Source organism: Protomyctophum parallelum (genome assembly GCF_964188405.1).
Source record: "Protomyctophum parallelum genome assembly, chromosome: 6".
Lineage (NCBI taxonomy): Eukaryota > Metazoa > Chordata > Actinopteri > Myctophiformes > Myctophidae > Protomyctophum > Protomyctophum parallelum.
The window spans coordinates 21,151,460-21,168,862 of record NC_139701.1 but is presented as its reverse complement, the minus strand read 5'-3'; the positions used below and the strand labels follow the sequence as shown (position 1 = coordinate 21,168,862).

At 40.9% G+C, this 17,403-nt stretch overlaps 1 protein-coding gene across 1 annotated transcript in view; it reads right to left on the bottom strand.

Moving 5' to 3' along the window:
• Positions 1-11,182, bottom strand: part of atp10a (ATPase phospholipid transporting 10A) — a 54,957-nt gene extending 43,775 nt beyond the window's left edge. The window contains exons 1-3 of the mRNA XM_083767739.1: positions 10,578-11,182; positions 5,698-5,902; positions 3,192-3,277 (exon numbers count right to left, since the gene is read on the bottom strand). Coding sequence (XP_083623865.1) covers positions 3,192-3,277; positions 5,698-5,902; positions 10,578-11,005 — 719 coding nt within the window. The 5' untranslated portion in view covers positions 11,006-11,182. The remainder of the gene's footprint in view (positions 1-3,191; positions 3,278-5,697; positions 5,903-10,577) is intronic.
• Positions 11,183-17,403: the final 6,221 nt, after the last annotated feature.

The window sequence follows — 17,403 nt, the reverse complement described above, 5'->3', positions numbered from 1 at the left end:
CAGCTTATCAGGATCATCGAGACCAACCCCATGGAAGGCTTGAATTCAAAAGCGGCCCTCCTGGGTGGCCCACTGGAGAAGTTCAAACCCCTCTTGTACACAGAAAAACGAAAGAAAGCCAGACGTATATTGATGTAGTATAAAATGTGAGGGGGGGGGGGGGGGGGGGGGGGGTTATGTGCCTATAAGTGGGAGAGCGCTAAGCTTTTAACATGAGCCTTAATCCCCTTACTACAATCGAGGATTACAAGTGTGTTAACTTAAATAGTCGGCGAGCGTTTAGCCCGGGGAGTGATGCTCAATCATCTGAAGCTCTATTGAAGCACCTCTCTTTCTCCAACGTGTCACAGTGTCAGCATGTTTACTAACAGGAAGCCTTCCGCCTTTGGCCTCTTGGCAGCAGGCAGACTGATAAGTCACACCCATCATAGATTAATAACCATGTCCCTGAGACTTGCCCCCCTCCCATTTTCTTTAAGCGGTTTGCCACGGTTCATGGCTCGGCCCTTGTCAACGCAGCACCCTCGGTCAGTCACTGAATTGATCAGTCTGAGACACTCTCTGAGGCGCACATGCACACATTGTGGCAGTGAGTGAGATTAGACTTGGTGCCATTGCCCCCGTAATGTAATAAAACATGGTTGAGACGAGCGTCGTCCCCCTTACCTCGACCCCCCCCCCATCCCCGGCACTCCACTGTAACTTGGCAACAGAATGCTGGCTGCATCTGGTCTCTATCAGCGCCCAGAATAAATGTCAGAATCATGTGGGCCTACGGTATCAGCTGACAGTACCCCCGCCCCCACCCTCTCTCCCATTCTGTTGAGCTCAAAGCACTTCCATTAATGTCTGTTCGGCAGTTAAGAGTAGATCCTGAACTAAATATCGCTCTGGACGATATACTAGACATTATTTGACTTTTTCAATGACCTTGGTATCAGCATATGTATGTAATTAATGAAAGATGAACAGTTATTATACGCAAACATAGACAAATTACAGCAAAAGTAGACTATCTACCAGCTCACAACGTGTATTTTTTATCTATCAAAAGGTTCTATAAAAAATAACCTATGATTGGAAGTCAGCACTAACAAGAATTGGACCCAGAAATCTGTCATTGTTTGGTCTCTAGTAAGAGCTCACCCGATGGCCTCCCCACGGCAGAGGGACAACCGGACAGTAAGCATGTTTGGCTTGTGTAGTACTTGATTGAGAATCATCTCACATCATCGTTCAGGTCAACCAGCGGTTGTTGCCTCAGTTCAACTCAGGAGAGGAGTTTGATCTCCTTTATGAAATCACCGTAACACAACGTTCGCCTCGTCCCAAGTTGCTCTCGGTCCGCGACCCTGTGGTAGTGTGAGCGTGACCCAATTTCCGGTCATGACCGGCCCGCTGTTTAGAGATAACACAGCCGCGAACGGTTGGTTGTGCTCTGAGCAGCCAGACAGTGCAAACTGAACCGACCCTCTGTCATTTTCTCATTAGGCCGAGAAGCTGACCTCTGTTCCTCCAGCCAGCGGATGTACACACACTCAGCTCCGACTCACCACCTCTTTCAACACCTCCTACACAGCCAGATCCTCAGAGTTCATTTAACTCAAAGAGCCAAGAACGTTCACCCCGGTGTAGCTAGTTTGGAAAGATTGCCGAAACAGCTGATCTACAAGCTCACAATGTGTCGTAATGCAACAAGTTTGTGAGCTTGCAGAACGGCTATTTTCGCCTCGCGACACCATCATATGAAAAAGTAAAAAATGGGTCTTTTGTTAGAATATTTTGTTAGAATTGTTAACTAGCTCTATATTTTGTGATCATTGCTGCATAGAATGATCCCTAACGGATCTCCCCATCTCTCTAGCAAACATAAATTAATTTAGATACAATTGGAAGTGATTAAACAAAGAAAGATGAGTAGACAACATTGGAATACAATAAAATGTAACCTGATCTCTCCCGATTAAAATGTATTAATCTTTATTTTAAGATTTATTTTTTGTTTACTAAAAAGCCGGAGAGACAGGGAGACAGGGAGTGTTACTGAACAAACACTCTACAACAATAAAAAGAAAAAAGCTTTTAACCTTGTAACAAAATAAGTTGAAATGTAAACAGAAAGAAATGTATCACTTACACCTATCCTGGCAAAATAAATAGTCTGGCGACTAATATCACTGTAGGGCTATTTCTTTTTCAGCTCTGGTTTCCAGGCCAACTTAAATTAACACTGAGGATTTGACTGCCTTAACCAGAAAACAATCACATAGGTAGGTATATCTTCTTGAGAGACAACCATTTCCTGCAGCTCCAGCATGTAATGTCTATTGTTAAGTCAGGGGGGAAACCCGAGATGCTGGGAGGCTCCGCTACCGGGCTGCTGAATAAGTCTTAGCAAGATAATTATGGCAGGCAGGTCATTTGAATAATGCTAGCGTACATGAAATGTAAACTACTTTGTTACAGCGTGTGTGTCAGACTCTCTCATTCATCCAGTAATACTACAGTCTTAAAGGAAAAACTAAGCTGATGTGTATACAGGCCTTTAGATGACTCACACCTGAATGTCATTGAGAACAAAGACAGGCAAAGCCGCCTCGAGTTTCTGCCGTACATTATATTTGTGTTGGTGGTGGGTGAGAAGGAGGACAAGGCAAATTAAGTCATTCAATTACCAAGATTCACTTCTCAATTATTCATGTTTGCATCTACTAGGGTAGCTTGTGGAGATGATCAGTTATGCATACGGAGAAGGTGTTGGCAAGGACATTATGCTAATGTGCTCATAATGGCATGTTTGTGGTAAAATAGAGGATAAATCATCGGTGTCTCATACAGGCATTCTACTCCAAATCCCTGCAGCTTTGCGTGTCATTTCCTAATATCAAAATGTATTCGATTATTTGGTGGTGCGTCCAAAACAGAAAACACACAAACAATAAAGAATACAAAAAACATGACAGTACCATTTAACAAAAACAGGTAAACAAATTGCTGCATTTGTGCGAGTGACAGCACATCATGAAGCGCTAAAGTTAGACACAAAGACTGCTTGACGTTTCACTTTTAGGACCAATAACTACCAGTGTGCTTGTCCCCCATTTCCCAGAAGTAGTTCCATCCATCAAACTCAACACACTTCTTGCTGAAGCAAGCCAATACAATACAGCACCAATTACAGGTATACTCACATGTAGCCTCGGAAACGGTTCAGGTCATTGTTGGGCTTTTCACATTCAATTATACTGTTGTACTTGGAGGGGTCAAAGTCACAATCCTGCAAACATAAAGGTACAATGGTTATTCATAGAAAGATACAACTGGCACATCCAGCACAGGTGTAGGACCAACAGTGGAAAAAGATAAAGAATAATACTTCTATATAATAGTCTTAGTCTGCACACAAACTTTTCAAGAAGCTCCCAGTCAAGGCATTATTTGTAGATTAACATTTCGACGCAAGGTCTTCTTCAGAATTGGTTATTCGGTCATTGAAAATATTATTGCCACTAAATTGGACAGCTGAATAAGAATTTCTCTAGAACTGTAACTTTTGATATTTTCGACCATTATGTCACTCTCCCAATGTTTTGGGATAGTGCCCAAATTCTTACATGACGCTTTCCATTTGCACATTTCCATACCTGCCAACATTATCCTGTGTGTCAATTTGAAGTCGATGGGTTTTCGAGTTACGTGGATTACAGACGTACATACACACGTACGTATGTACGTACACACAGAGACGCATTTATAGATAGATAGATGTTTGGACTATGTGTGTTGAATTATGGTAACTGAAGTAAGCTGAAGCACTTCAGCAATGTCAACTGCTACTTGGATACAAAACAAAGACTATTTGCCTTTATTAATAACCATACATTTGGAGTAATAACAAGCATGTTATTGTGTAGCTAATTAACTGGTCGCCCTGCACTATCTCCCATCTCATTTACAGTAAATGAAGCAATCTAGCATGATGATGCAGACTGTGGTGCTCCATCACATTATGCTTCCATCTTCTTAGGTCTTCCCACACTCCTCCTCCACACACATACTGTGACGCACGTGCGCACACGCACACACAGTTTGCATGTAAATATCAGATGTTGTTTCTGAAAAATGTATGTTGCATATATCAGTAGTGCTCAAACGTTTTCATGTCAAGGACCCCAAATTATATGCATTTGGCTGCGGAGCCCCATCTAAAAATATTTTGTTCAAGGGACACCCAGAAGCAATGCTTTGAGTAAAAAATCATGAAAGATGTCGATTTGCTCAGACACTATGACATAAATTCTCCATTCATCGTGGGAATTTAACAAAAATACCGATTTGCTCTTCTACATATGATGTAAATTCTCCATTCATTGTCAATGGCATTTAATGTTTGTGTGAGGACAAAAATGTACACTATAGCTGAATATAGGAGGGGGCGGTGCTAGCGCCCCTCAGAAATGCACGCTATGAGTGTGTATATCTGCTAGTGATGCGCCGAATATTCTGCCACAGTAAATATTCGGCAGAAATAGGCATCATTTTCTGCCTATTCGGTTTCGGACCGAATAGGCAGAAAATATATCACTGAATAGTGTATGCAATTAATGCATTCAAAAGAGCTGAATAAATGTTTTATGGACCCATAATAGTAAGTTGTCATAACCATTTATTTTGCCATAAATCAGGTAGCTTTAAGGTACGGCCATGACAGCAATTGTAGGAAAAAAGATAGATAATATTAATCATATTCGGATATGCTGTATTCGGTTTCGGCCAAGAATTTCCCTTTCAGTGCATCCCCAATATCTGCTATAGTCAATTGCAGATAGATCAAGAGATCTCCCTCTTTTTCACAGCTTAATATTGGCAGGTATGCATTTCACAAAACAGATTGGTGAAGGCAAAAATGTTATGCTAGTGTTACAATATCAATATTAAAAAGTAATTTCTACACTATAGCCTTCATTTATAGGATGTTTAGGTTAATGGCCTACACTGGTACAAGTAAAAAAGGTAGCACTCAGGCATAATGGTCAAAAACAGTCTAAAGCATGAGAGAACCCTAGTCATTATAAGAGGGGCTTATTCACACGTGGGTGTTTGTTAGTCATTGGGTTGTCCACTTTAGCTGGGCAAAGAGCACACAGCTGAACAAACCAGCACACAGACAAACACCCCTGAATCCTATTAAACACAGAATGCACCACACACAAAGAAGGCTGAATTGCTCCTTTTTTATTTCATTCTTTATATATTTATCTGAAGTTATCTGAAATTCAAAGAGGAAGCAATTCATCCTTCTTGTGCTTTCAAATTAAACACCATAGATTTATCAATATGCTGTTCAAACTGCTTTTCTTTTTTTAATATTTTTGTTTTGCCAAAGCCGTAGTCTTTAATCAACTGTGCAAACTAAGCATTGGCCTCACTCACTCAAGCGGAATTAAGTCTGTACAGTTTAATTAGACTTTAACGTGCAGTTAGTTTTTGTTTTCTACAATAGACTATGTCAGATGTTGCTACTGTGCAGGGTAAATGAGAAGAGTTGAAAGACAAAATTAAGTCATAACCCAATCACAAATTAACCTTGAATACACACCTGCAAATGAAAACCACAGAGCTAGAACAACACAGATCAATTCTAGATGACATGGGAAATGGGAATTGCGTAAGGTGGGCCACAGGTCTCAGTCTCACCAGGTCATAGAAGCTGCGGACCACCTGCCTCTGCTTCAGGTTGGTCTCTCCATCCAGGGTAGCCGTCTCGATGTGGCACAGGCGGTCCGGGTCGCTGGTGCTCAGTAGCAGGACGTCCGCTGGGAGGATCTCGTTGCAGCGCAGCCTGATGAAGTCTCCCACCCGGATCTCCTTCCAGTATTTCTCCACATAGCGTCGTTCCAGCCTGTCCAGAGGAAGAATGACAGGGGCAAAAAAAAGCAAGCTTAAACTTAAATTGCGGTTGGCAAAAAATGTGCCACAGCTGTATTGTTCTCATAATTGAGATGTGGCGTAAACGGAAACCACAGCTCAGCTTCTGCCAATTATTTTTGGAAGGCAAAAGAAACCCCAGTAAAAACAAACTCTGCTGTGTAAAAAAGGAACCGGCCTGCAATTCTAAAGTGGTGCTTTGTGGCACACGGCTCCCTCAACGACTTCAACCTGCGATGCATCTTAGCACTAGCAATAAATACAGTAGGGTTGCATTGCATGTCTAATGCAAAGTTGTTCAGTCAATGAGCAAGAACACCGCCATTGCTCAGCGGTGAAAGAAGAAATATAAAACATTCCCTGTTGGAAAAAGCTCTAAGAGAAAGTAGTGTAGCCTGGGAGTGGAAAAAAGCTCTGTTCCATTACCTGATCAGGGTGTGATAACATGCATGTGCATGCATGGAGATTCTCTCTCATATTATACAGAAAACAGGCAAAACACTCAAGAACAAGAGTCAATGAATAAATTATGCATAGAAATAACTGATTAAAACCAACTTAAGCACTATTTTATACTTCGTCATAAGACAGTGTTTTGTGAAAATAGCTGATCTACAAGATCTGCTAATTCATTTTGCAATTAAAATAACTTTTGAAACATTTTGGAAATGTCCGTCTACAGTACTACAGTATAATAAACACGACCGAAATAGGGACGACAGTTGGACAGTGGTTCCTGAGGACAGACTGCCCTTCCATTCCGTGTGGTTCAACAGACAGGATTCCCCCGTGCCTGCAGACACAAAAGAATCCCGCTCACGTGACATTGTCTTCATGTCACACGGAGGACATGGTTTGAGGAAAGTCTCACTGAGGCAGACTGTGTCTATTTTTATGCAGTGCTGCTAATACGTTGTTTTTCTTCTCAGAGAAAACAACACTGGTGCTGACAGGATACTGTGCGTCACAACAAGAGCACACACGTTTCCTTTAGGTGTTTCACTTTAATTTTCTCAACAATTCAGTTTTCCAGGTTTTCTAAATAATGCATGGCTCGATCTGCTGCGAAGGCAACTGTTCAGAACCGTCACATGAGCTTTGCAAGGCTTATAGAACCCACTCCATTATTTATTAATAACCAACCCCCTCCACACACTAATGACTCATATCCCAATGTAGAAAACCACATTTGTTTCTTTAATTCTGTCTGAATCACAGTGTGTCTGTGAAATATCCAATGTATGCATTATATAATAACTATATATATTATTACAGTAGTGAATATTTTATTCATATACTTTGTAATTACAATGACAATTGGAGCTCACAATACAATGATAGAAACGATTCTCTATCATAGCATAGGCTAAAGGGACGGTTGTTCAACATTCAGACAGGAGCAGTAATGTTTTCAGAGGCATTATTATTATTATATTGGTTATTGGAGCAAAACATTTCAGGTAATGTGATTGTGGGAGCTATTTAGTATTTAGCTATTTAGTATCAAAGCAGGGGGAGCTGGGGGTACATCCGTTCCCCGGCCCGGGATGCGTGTGGCATGATGTTGGCACGCACACACACACAACACAAATTATCAAGCCTATAGCTAAACATGTTCTATTGCAAAGCTTACACTACTTCTATATAAGACAATATATTCAAAAACGGATAGCAAATCTTTTGATTACATAGAACTAAGCTTCAATGCCCCGGGGGTCTGTAAACAAAGTTAGCGAGGCCAAATATTATGACAAGATGAACATCTCCAGGCAGAAAAGACACTAACCGGTCTGCCATCAAAGACCCTGCAGTATTGATGTTCAGGAGAACATAAATGCCTGAAGGCCTTACTCAAATGTGTCTTATTTTTGCTTCATCGGCCACTTAAACCCTATAACCTTTTGTATTTGTCAGATGGGGGAAATAACTGATCTGCAAGCTCACAACGTGCCACAATGCAAAACGTTGTGAGCTTGTAGCTTTGCTACCTTGGTCAAATTTTCTATTTATTATAAACATTCCCAGAATAAGGATGCTAGTGTTCAAACAAAGGGTTACTGTTATCTGTACTTTTGGTTCAATTTGACTTTCATTCTGAATACTTTCTCTCACTTCATTAAAAAAGGAGGGGTACCTTTACCTTCACGTTCCCTTCAATTTGACATTCATTCTGAATAGGATGTACAGTATACGTACATTTCTGCTACTACAGCACAGAACCTATTTCTAAGCCTGACAAGCATGGTCTTGGTCTAGGTTGGATAGGAGGAACATTTGAAGACAGCAGTAGCTCATTAATTCTATTACCACATGGAAAACTGACTTACCGGTACTAACACAAGAACAATCCTTGCAAAGAATCAAATGTATGTTTAAAACAAATGTGCACAGCTAACATAAACAAAGCCATGTGAACTGAGTACTGACATGCAGTTTTCCTGAATCCATGTGCGTTCTTGGAAGCATGTGACTTCCAAGAACGCACATGGATTCTTGTTAAGAATTATAATACAGCAGCCAGAAGAATGCAGATAAGCAGGTCTCTAGTTAGCTGATATCTTTGCCTGTCAGCCTATTTAATTCAACATTGAGACTAACAAGACCCACAATCTACCAATTAATAAGATTGCTGTCTGTGCCATCATTATTCATCCTGTGTTGACTATTCTATGAAAAACTGATGCCCTCAGTTGACTATAAGCCTAAATCCTCTACTGTGAACAGTGCAATGGTTCTAAATTGGAAATACAACAGTCATTCTTGTTCTTGTGGCATTAGAAATTCCTAAACTCTTGCCATGGACTGGATGATTTCAGACAGTGAATTAAAAAAAAACTACAAACCTAGCTGAACTTTTTTTTTAATTTGAATAAACTTTTGTTGTTGCACCACTCATATGCTCTCACAATGTGGTTTATAAATGATCTGTCAAATACAGCTCGGAAAGACTAAGCCTCACTATGTAAATGTAAATACAATATAACTTATACAATTGGGCTGGCTGTATTTTGTCTCCCACATCTTCTATTGGGACATTTTGATCAACTCAAATGTCATGTCTCACCTTAGACACAGGATCTGACAAGATTTACCCCCTGAGCAAGCAAGACCGGCTCTATTAAAAAATGTCAGCACTTAAGCAGGAAACCAGGTTCAAATACGGGGTAGAAGAGGATACATAGTGCTGCTTTAATTGAGAGAACTTAATCATGTTTCTTGAAAGGCACATAAAAACTGCTACTCTACTGTATAACTTATCACAACCATAAGGAGCATGTTGACTAATTAACTGTTGAATTGTGAAGATGATAATCAGTTTAGTTAGCCAGTTACATAAGAGCGCCTTGCCACCTTGTAGTCTTATACCTGCTCTTGGGCCGCAGAATGTGCCGATGGACAACTAACATGTTTACATAAAGCACCTGAGGAACTCAATAATTCCATGCCTGCAAGCAAGATTTTCATTTGACCAGTTATTATACCCCTGTAGAAAGGAGGTACAGTAAATCAGTCATAACAAACTAACCAGTTAGAAGTACACAGACTATTCTTCATGAATAGATAAATATTTGCATTTTTGATAAAAAGTGTAATTCCTTCTATCATAAACAATAACTCCCAACCAAAAAGAAGGAAGAAAAAAAACAGCCCAGGAAAAGTAAATGTTGGTTCATCTACAGATGAACCAACATCCAACTGGGTTACTTTTCCTGTCAATGCTGAGATCTTGATTTACTTACACTAGGAGGAAAAAAGTAAGGGGATCATGTAATTTTCAATTTAGTCTGTTTATAGGTTGTAGTAAACAGTGGAGCGTTGCCTAGTTGCGAAAGAAGATTGTTTTTGCTCAATATTGACCACAGCACAAGAAAATTCAATTATGACCAACTTTGAGAACAGCTTTGGCCAAGACCTAATAGTGAAGTCACGAAACAGTGAGCCTTTTGATTACCATGAAATATGCTCTGTACGTGGCTGACAGTGCTGCTTTTCATTAGGGTCATACACTCTTCCTAGCTCAGAAAATAGGTAGGCCTACCTTTTTAGTCAACTCAGTATTGCAGGGGGCAGGGGCTAAGAGAGAGCATATCTGATAGAAAAGTACAGTACTTTTTAGGGAATATCCTTTGATCAGGCTGGTCATGTACCACAAAAATAGGCAATACACAGTAGGCTACAGCTTCCATCTAACTGACCGCATTTCCATATTAAAAGGGATTAATAATGTGAAGAGGAATACTGTAAGTAGCCTAGACTTCTTTATCACCTCCTAGACTGAGAGTCTGGTATCGCTATCCCTGTCTCCAACCACAACCAACGGGCCTTATACTTTTTCTACCATCATGGAACAGCTGGCTACATGGGACTTGTTGCAATATTGATCATCTGCTTGTACTGTAGTGCTTTTGGAGGAATCTAAATAGTCCTGTAATAAAGTGTTTTGATCAAAGCAATCTGACTGTGGTGAGCTGGCTGAAGAGATCTATCAGGGTGGCGGTGCATAGACAAACAACAGTACAAAACAAAAATCATTCATCTTTCTTGTGTCCATGCTACAATGAACATCACTCACACAGGCCACACAACTAGTAACAATGTAGCAAACCTGTTGCTATACAAAGTAACAGTGTTGAAATTGTTTAGCATACCTGCTGTAGACCAGACAGTCCATATGATTTATTTCTTTATCAGATCTGTGTCTTCTATAATCCTCCCAGAGATCTTTGATTGCAGTGACAGATAAGATGAACACTACAGGAGCCAGTGCAAGTTCAGGTTGAAATGCATTGACAACCGGAACGAAATTCAACAAAGCGATGAAAACAAAATAGACATTGGCAAATCTGTGGAACTGTTCGAAGAGATTCTTTGGTAGAAAAGACAGGAATGTGTATTTGGTCGTTTTTATCTTATTGTTTGCATAGTGTCGGTTCGGGTTGTCCTCTCCTTTTGCATGATCATACAGTATATTTGCGTGGATAATCCTCGTTTTGTTCTCCTTGTTTCTCTTCTTTCTTTGTTTTTTTACTTTAGAATCCTTGGCCATCCCGGCTTCTTCTTCGGTCTGTCGCGCCATGCCTCAAGCTTTCCCAAAGTTTTTGCTTTCGTCCCCGTTTCGCAAAAAAACAAAACAAAGGAAAAAAGAAAGTGCTATGTAATCATGGTTTTAACGTGGATAGAATGATCTGATCATTCTTTCTTTTCAATCGAGTTTCTCGTTTTCGTCCATATCGTCTCCTCTTTCTTCAGCCAAGAGGAAAACTTTTGCCGTTTCGCCTTTTTCCTACTGCTGCTGGGAAGATGCTGAAATATTAAGGGCCAGCATAACTTTCAACAGCTCGATCGAAGACTTGTACAACATGTGGATTGACCCGTCTCTGTTTCCGTGTAAACTTTTTCTCGTGTAAAGCTGCGATTCTGCGCAGTTTCAGCACAATGGGGAGGTTCGTCAACGTGGGGGAGGAATCTGACCCACTGGGGCCCCTCCTCTATCCAACCTGTGTGTTTTTTGTGTCTCCAAGTGCCACGCGGTACTATCATTGGAGTTCACGCTGTCCCTTATCATGCCTTATGATAAGTGCAGCGTTTATGATGACACAGCTGATGTATTTATATAAACATGTTGACTTCGAAGAAGATACATTGTACCACAACACTTACATATTACTTGTTTTGTTTATCTAATACAAACATGAACTTTGTCCTTTTATCTTCTGTATTCTCCCGTACAGTATCTTGATTCTTTCCAAAATGTCATGGACATTTATTTGCTGCTAACTGGTTTGGTCAGGACAGGACAGCACACAACACTATTACACTGTATTGTAGTATGGTGTATATTAAGTTCATTATACAATTTAGTAGCCTATTTAGGTGATAACAAACAGTGTTAACTTAACCCCGGTGGAGAAGACTGTAATATGACTGTCATATATATGAAATATGAAATGTTAGCCATTTGAAAAGACATGAGCTTAATCACAAAACAACTTTGCTGTGCAGGAGCCAGCAGAGCACCAAAAATGTGTTTAAAAAAGTGTGTAGTGATCAAATACTGTATTTGTCTGCAGAGGCAGAAGCTATTAAGAATTAATGTCTGTGCTATGTGTTTTGCCTTATTGTTTTTAGCCTACTCTGTGTTGTTGCTGGCTTTTTGAGGGCATAATATAGGCTCATTCAGCCTCTTGCCTCACACCCAGCTCACTTTGACAATTCATCACGGATACATTTAATTGTTCCCTATGCCAAGATGCCACACAGAGTACAATCAACCATTATTTTTTAGCCCAACAGCTGGACAGTCCTGTAGCAAATTGCTGTGGACCATGGGATAGGTCTTTGATTTATCTTCTTGGGGGCCTCTGTTGGCTAAGTGGCCGGTCTGTCCCTGGAAGTGCTGAAATGTCAGAATTGCAAGTCCTGTGTTCATGTCCAGGATACTATAGACTAGCTCATGAAAGTCAGAGAGGAAGTGATGTGCCTTTCTACTGCTCAAGGCTTGAAGTTTTACTGCTTAAAGAAAGATGAAACTTGGGGCTTATTTTGAGTTTTGTTTTCCAGTTCAGGTTAAAAGTTAGCCTACTGCACTTTGGGCTATGCTATGTACACTATAGTGATAAGCCAATGGGTCCCAGACTCCCCAGATGATTAGCTTAATGTGCAACATTAAACAGTAAACAAACCAACATACAGTATAAGTGTATATAGGTATATCTGTACATTTCTAGAGTTACAATTTAATTACTTTTAAGACATTTTTATACCAAATTGTCAAATATTATGTAAGAAAGAGGCAAACATTGTGAAAATAGCCGATCTACAAGCCCACAACGGCTTGCAGTGCCTACAATTCCAAGTGCTTGTCAGGGTGGGGGGTCCCCCATTGAAATATGATTATTTTGGGGGGTTGCGCCCTTTAAAAGTTTGAGAACCCTTCATGTAAGCAACACAGCTATAGCTAAAGAGATGAATAATTAGATATAAGCAGGTGTATGTTGATTGTACTAGATTAGAGGCATTGACAAGTGGTACACCCATGGCTCTGGGCACACCTACTACCTATTTGATGAATTGAACAATGTGGACCCTGTTGTAAACAAGTGTAATGCTTAATTGGGTCGTCCACTCACAGTTGACAGTCTTTGTATTGAGTTTGTGCTTAAAATGTACTGTAAATTCTACAAACTGTTAATAAATATTTCAATCAATCAAAAAAACAGTATGATTAATCTCATTGCGTCATTAGCTGCTGTAGCTGCATTTCTTTACTAGTCTGCCATGTTTTTAATCTGCTGTCGTTTTTAACCTGAACTGGAAAACAAAGAAAATAAGCTAACCAAGAGTTTCATGCCCCTTCTAGCCCTATACTTTATAAGTGTCCCCCAGGGGTCTGTGCTTGGTCCCCTCATTTTTTCCCTTCTACACTAATAATAATAATAATAATAAAACTTTATTTGTATAGCACCTTTCATGACATGAAATGCAGCTCAAAGTGCTTTACAGAACAATGGAGAATAAAAGAAAAGCAAGGCAACGACAAAAAACAAGCAGTAATGCAATACAGTGAGGACATGAATAACAAAAAATTAAAATAAATAAAAGATCAATTAAAAGCAATGTTGTAGAAGTGGGTCTTGAGCTGAGCTTTAAAAATGTCTACAGAGGCTGCCTGATGAAGGTACAGTGGGAGCTTGTTCCATGCCGACGGCCCGTAGAAGCAAAAAGCTGCTTCCCCGTATTTTTTAGTTGCCATTTTTTTAGGCAAAGCGAGCAGGCCAGCAGTGGAAGACCTTAGGGGGCGGTTTGGGACATATTTAGGCAGGCAGTCATGTAGGTAGGAAGGTGCGAGACCATTGAAAGCTTTATAGACAAGTAAAATAATTTTAAAATCAATCCTAAAAACAACCGGAAGCCAGTGCAGTGATGCCAAAACTGGAGTAATATGTTCTCTCATCTTAGTTCTAGTTAAAACTCTGGCTGCTGCATTTTGGACAAGTTGTAATCTGTCAGTTGTTTTCTTAGGCAGTCCTGAAAAAAGTGCATTGCAGTAATCAAGCCGAGAAAAAACAAAGGCGTGGATTAGCGTTTTTGCATCGTCCAAGGACACATAGGCTCTGATTCGTGCAATATTTCTAAGGTGAAAAAAGGCAATCTTGGTAACATGATTAATGTGTGAATTAAAATTCAATTCAGAATCAATAATAACCCCCAGGTTCTTTACTGTACTGTTACTTTCTACAGTCAGGTTGCCAAGTCTGCTTAATATTGATTCTTTCTGTTCACTAGAACCGATTATGAGAACTTATCCTCATTTAGCTTGAGAAAGTTCTCATGCACTCATCCAACATTTGATGCTAGACAGACAGGTAACCAGCGGGTCTAAAGCACAGGGATCATCTGGAGCCACAGAAAGATATAGTTGGGTATCATCAGCATAGAAATGAAAATTGACTCCGTGATTGGCAATGAGTTCGCCCAATGGCAGTATGTACAAGGAGAAAAGCAGAGGGCCAAGAATCGAGCCCTGTGGAATACCAGAACTGATCGTGGTCGTGTTTGTCTGAGTCAAACTCGGCTAGATTGACAAAGTAACTTCTATTTGATAGGTAGGAGGAAAACCAGGACAGGGCCATACCAGACAGGCCTATCCAGTGCTCCAGACGCTGTATTAAAATTGAATGATCAATCGTGTCAAATGCAGCCGTTAGATCTAGAAGTAAGAGAACGGATACATGTTTCTTGTCAGCAGACACCCTAAGATCATTCATTACTTTTACAATTGCTGTTTCTGTACTGTGACCTTTCCTAAAGCCAGATTGGAATTTGTTGTGCACATTATTGTTCTGTAGAAACACATCCAATTGATGAAATATTTCTAAAACCTTGCCCAGAAAGGGTCGATTTTAAATGGGTCGATAGTTACCCAAAACAGAGGGATCAAGATTGTGTTTCTTGAGAAGGGGCTTAACTACAGCAGTCTTCAGTGAGTCTGGGAAGACGCCTGATTGTAGCGAGCTGTTTACAATTTTTAGGATATCTCCAATCACACTGTCTAAGACCTCTTTGAGAAAGGTGGTGGGAATTGTATCCAATGAACAGGAGGATGATGTCATCTGTGATATGGTTTTGCGGAGTTCGTCTTCATCAATTGCGCAGAACGATAATAGGCTCCCCCTGGAGAGATCTACCCTGGGACCATTAGCTGCTGTTTGAAGGTTTGCGCTAGCAGCAGCACCATTCATAATATCAGCTCTAATGTTAAAAATGTTGTTGTCAAAAAAGCATGCAAACTCATTACACTTAGCTTTAGAGGCCGGGAATGACCTTGTAGGACTGGGGGGGGGGGGGGGTTAAAAGTCGTTCAATGGTAGAGAATAGGACTCTTTTTTATGGTATATTCAGTGATGTTTTTCTCTAGATCAGAGACAGTCATATTAAAACACAGCAGATAGTGGTCTGATAGCTCAGGCCTTTCAATAGTCCTTTCCACAGTGATGTTCAGCCCTCTAGAAATCACCAGGTCCAGAGTGTGCACATGTTTATGTGTAGGCCCAACAACATGTTGGATAAATTCAAAGGAGTGCAATAACTCTAAGAAACCCATAGCCATAGCATCTGTAGCATCATCCAGGTGAAGATTAAGATCACCTGAGATAAGAGTTCTGTCATAGTTAGTGGAGCAGATAGATAAAAGTTCTGATATTTCTGTTAGAAATATTGCTTTACTGCATTTTGGCGGGCGATAAATGCTAATCATTGGCATAGAGGCTTGACCAGGAATTCTACAATATCTAAGTTGACCAGGGAAACACCATGAGTGAGCACTAAATCAAGTGTGTGACCTAATTTATGGGTGGGACCATTAACATGCTGTATTAGGTTAAAAGTTTCATAAAGGTCAATAAAATCAGTTACAAAAGTGGAGGAAGGGCAGCATACGTGGGTGTTGTAGTCCCCCGTCAGGATTACTCTATCATGCTTGGCCATAATAATTGAGAGGAACTCAGAAAATTCCTCTAGGAATCCGGCCAGTCGTTTTGGGGGCCTGTAAATTAATGCACATAGAATAGGAGTCTTACCATTAATAACGAAACAGAACAGTTCAAAGGTAGAGTAGCTGCCAAAATCAACGGGGGAGCATTTAATGAGGTTTCTATACACTATTGCCAAACCACCGGCATGGCCCAATCTAGGGTGATTAAAATAAGAGTAATCAGGTGGGCAGGTCTCCTTGAGAGTTGGTAAGTCACCTGGACCCAGCCATGACTCGGTAATCATGAATGTATCTGTATTCGAAGACATAATAAGGTCTCTGCAAATGAACAATTTATTTGTGAGAGATCTAACATTTAACAGGCACATAATGAGAGGTGCAGTGACATCTGGAGGTGAGTTGACACGTTTCAGTTTGCGGAGGTTGGAAAGGACAGTGCCGCGGTTTGAGGCAAAACTAATTGAGCTGGACGCTGGTACTGTAATTCTTACAGGGATAGAATGAGCGTGTGAATATGAATTGATTTGCTGCTGTCTGGGGTGTGTTCTAATAGGCAGGCAGTAGGTGTCGCTAGAGGGGGCGATGGGGGAGTTTTGGGGGTTGGATGTTGTTGTTGTTAACGGCCCAGGGTGGTGATCAGCTGAAACTACTAGTCAATTTGCGTGTTGATTTGTGTGAGGTAATGATTGAGCAGCTAGCGATTTACGGAGGTTGTGAGCCAGCATTTCGATTCCAAAGCGGCTAGGATGGAGGCCGTCACGGGCGTAGAAGTGGGGGCGGTTGCAGAAGAGAAAGAAGTTGGATATATAGTTTATGCTGTATTTGAAGCAGGCGAACTGGAGCCAATAGTGAAGAGCGGACAGTCTGCTGAAGGAGACGTCACCGCGACCGATCGTGGGCAATGGGCCGGACATGTATATTGATTTTCCAGACTGACGGAGGAGATTGAAGATTTGTTCAAAATTGATTTTTGCTTGTTCTGACTGGCGGTCGTTTGTGCCGGAGTGGAGGATGATGTTCTTGATGGTGGAGGGGAGTGAGGCGAGCAGGCCGGGAAGTTTATCGAGGAGTTGTGCTGTGGAGGCACCCTCGTGAGTGGGGGGGAGACGGAGGGTGACCTCAACCTGTGCAGTGATTGAAACACCAGGCTTTCTAGAAGCATGGGGTCCATACATGTTTGTTGCTGCGCATAATGGACCCTGTTCATATCAGTTATCAAATGTATTTTCTAGGCTATCTGGAGCTGGGCTTGACATATGGGACGCCGTCAGTTGGTGACATCGTCTGGTAAGGGGGGGTCGACTTTATTCCAATGTTTATCAGGTCCACCATGCCCGGGGTGAAAGAGAGGAGATGTATTGGTGAGGGAGTTAGAAATTCTTCATCAACGTCTTCATCATCGTCTTCATCATCGTCATTAAAGGACAATCTTTCAATCGACTGTCGAAATTCTTCCAATCGACTGTCATTGAGGGACCTCT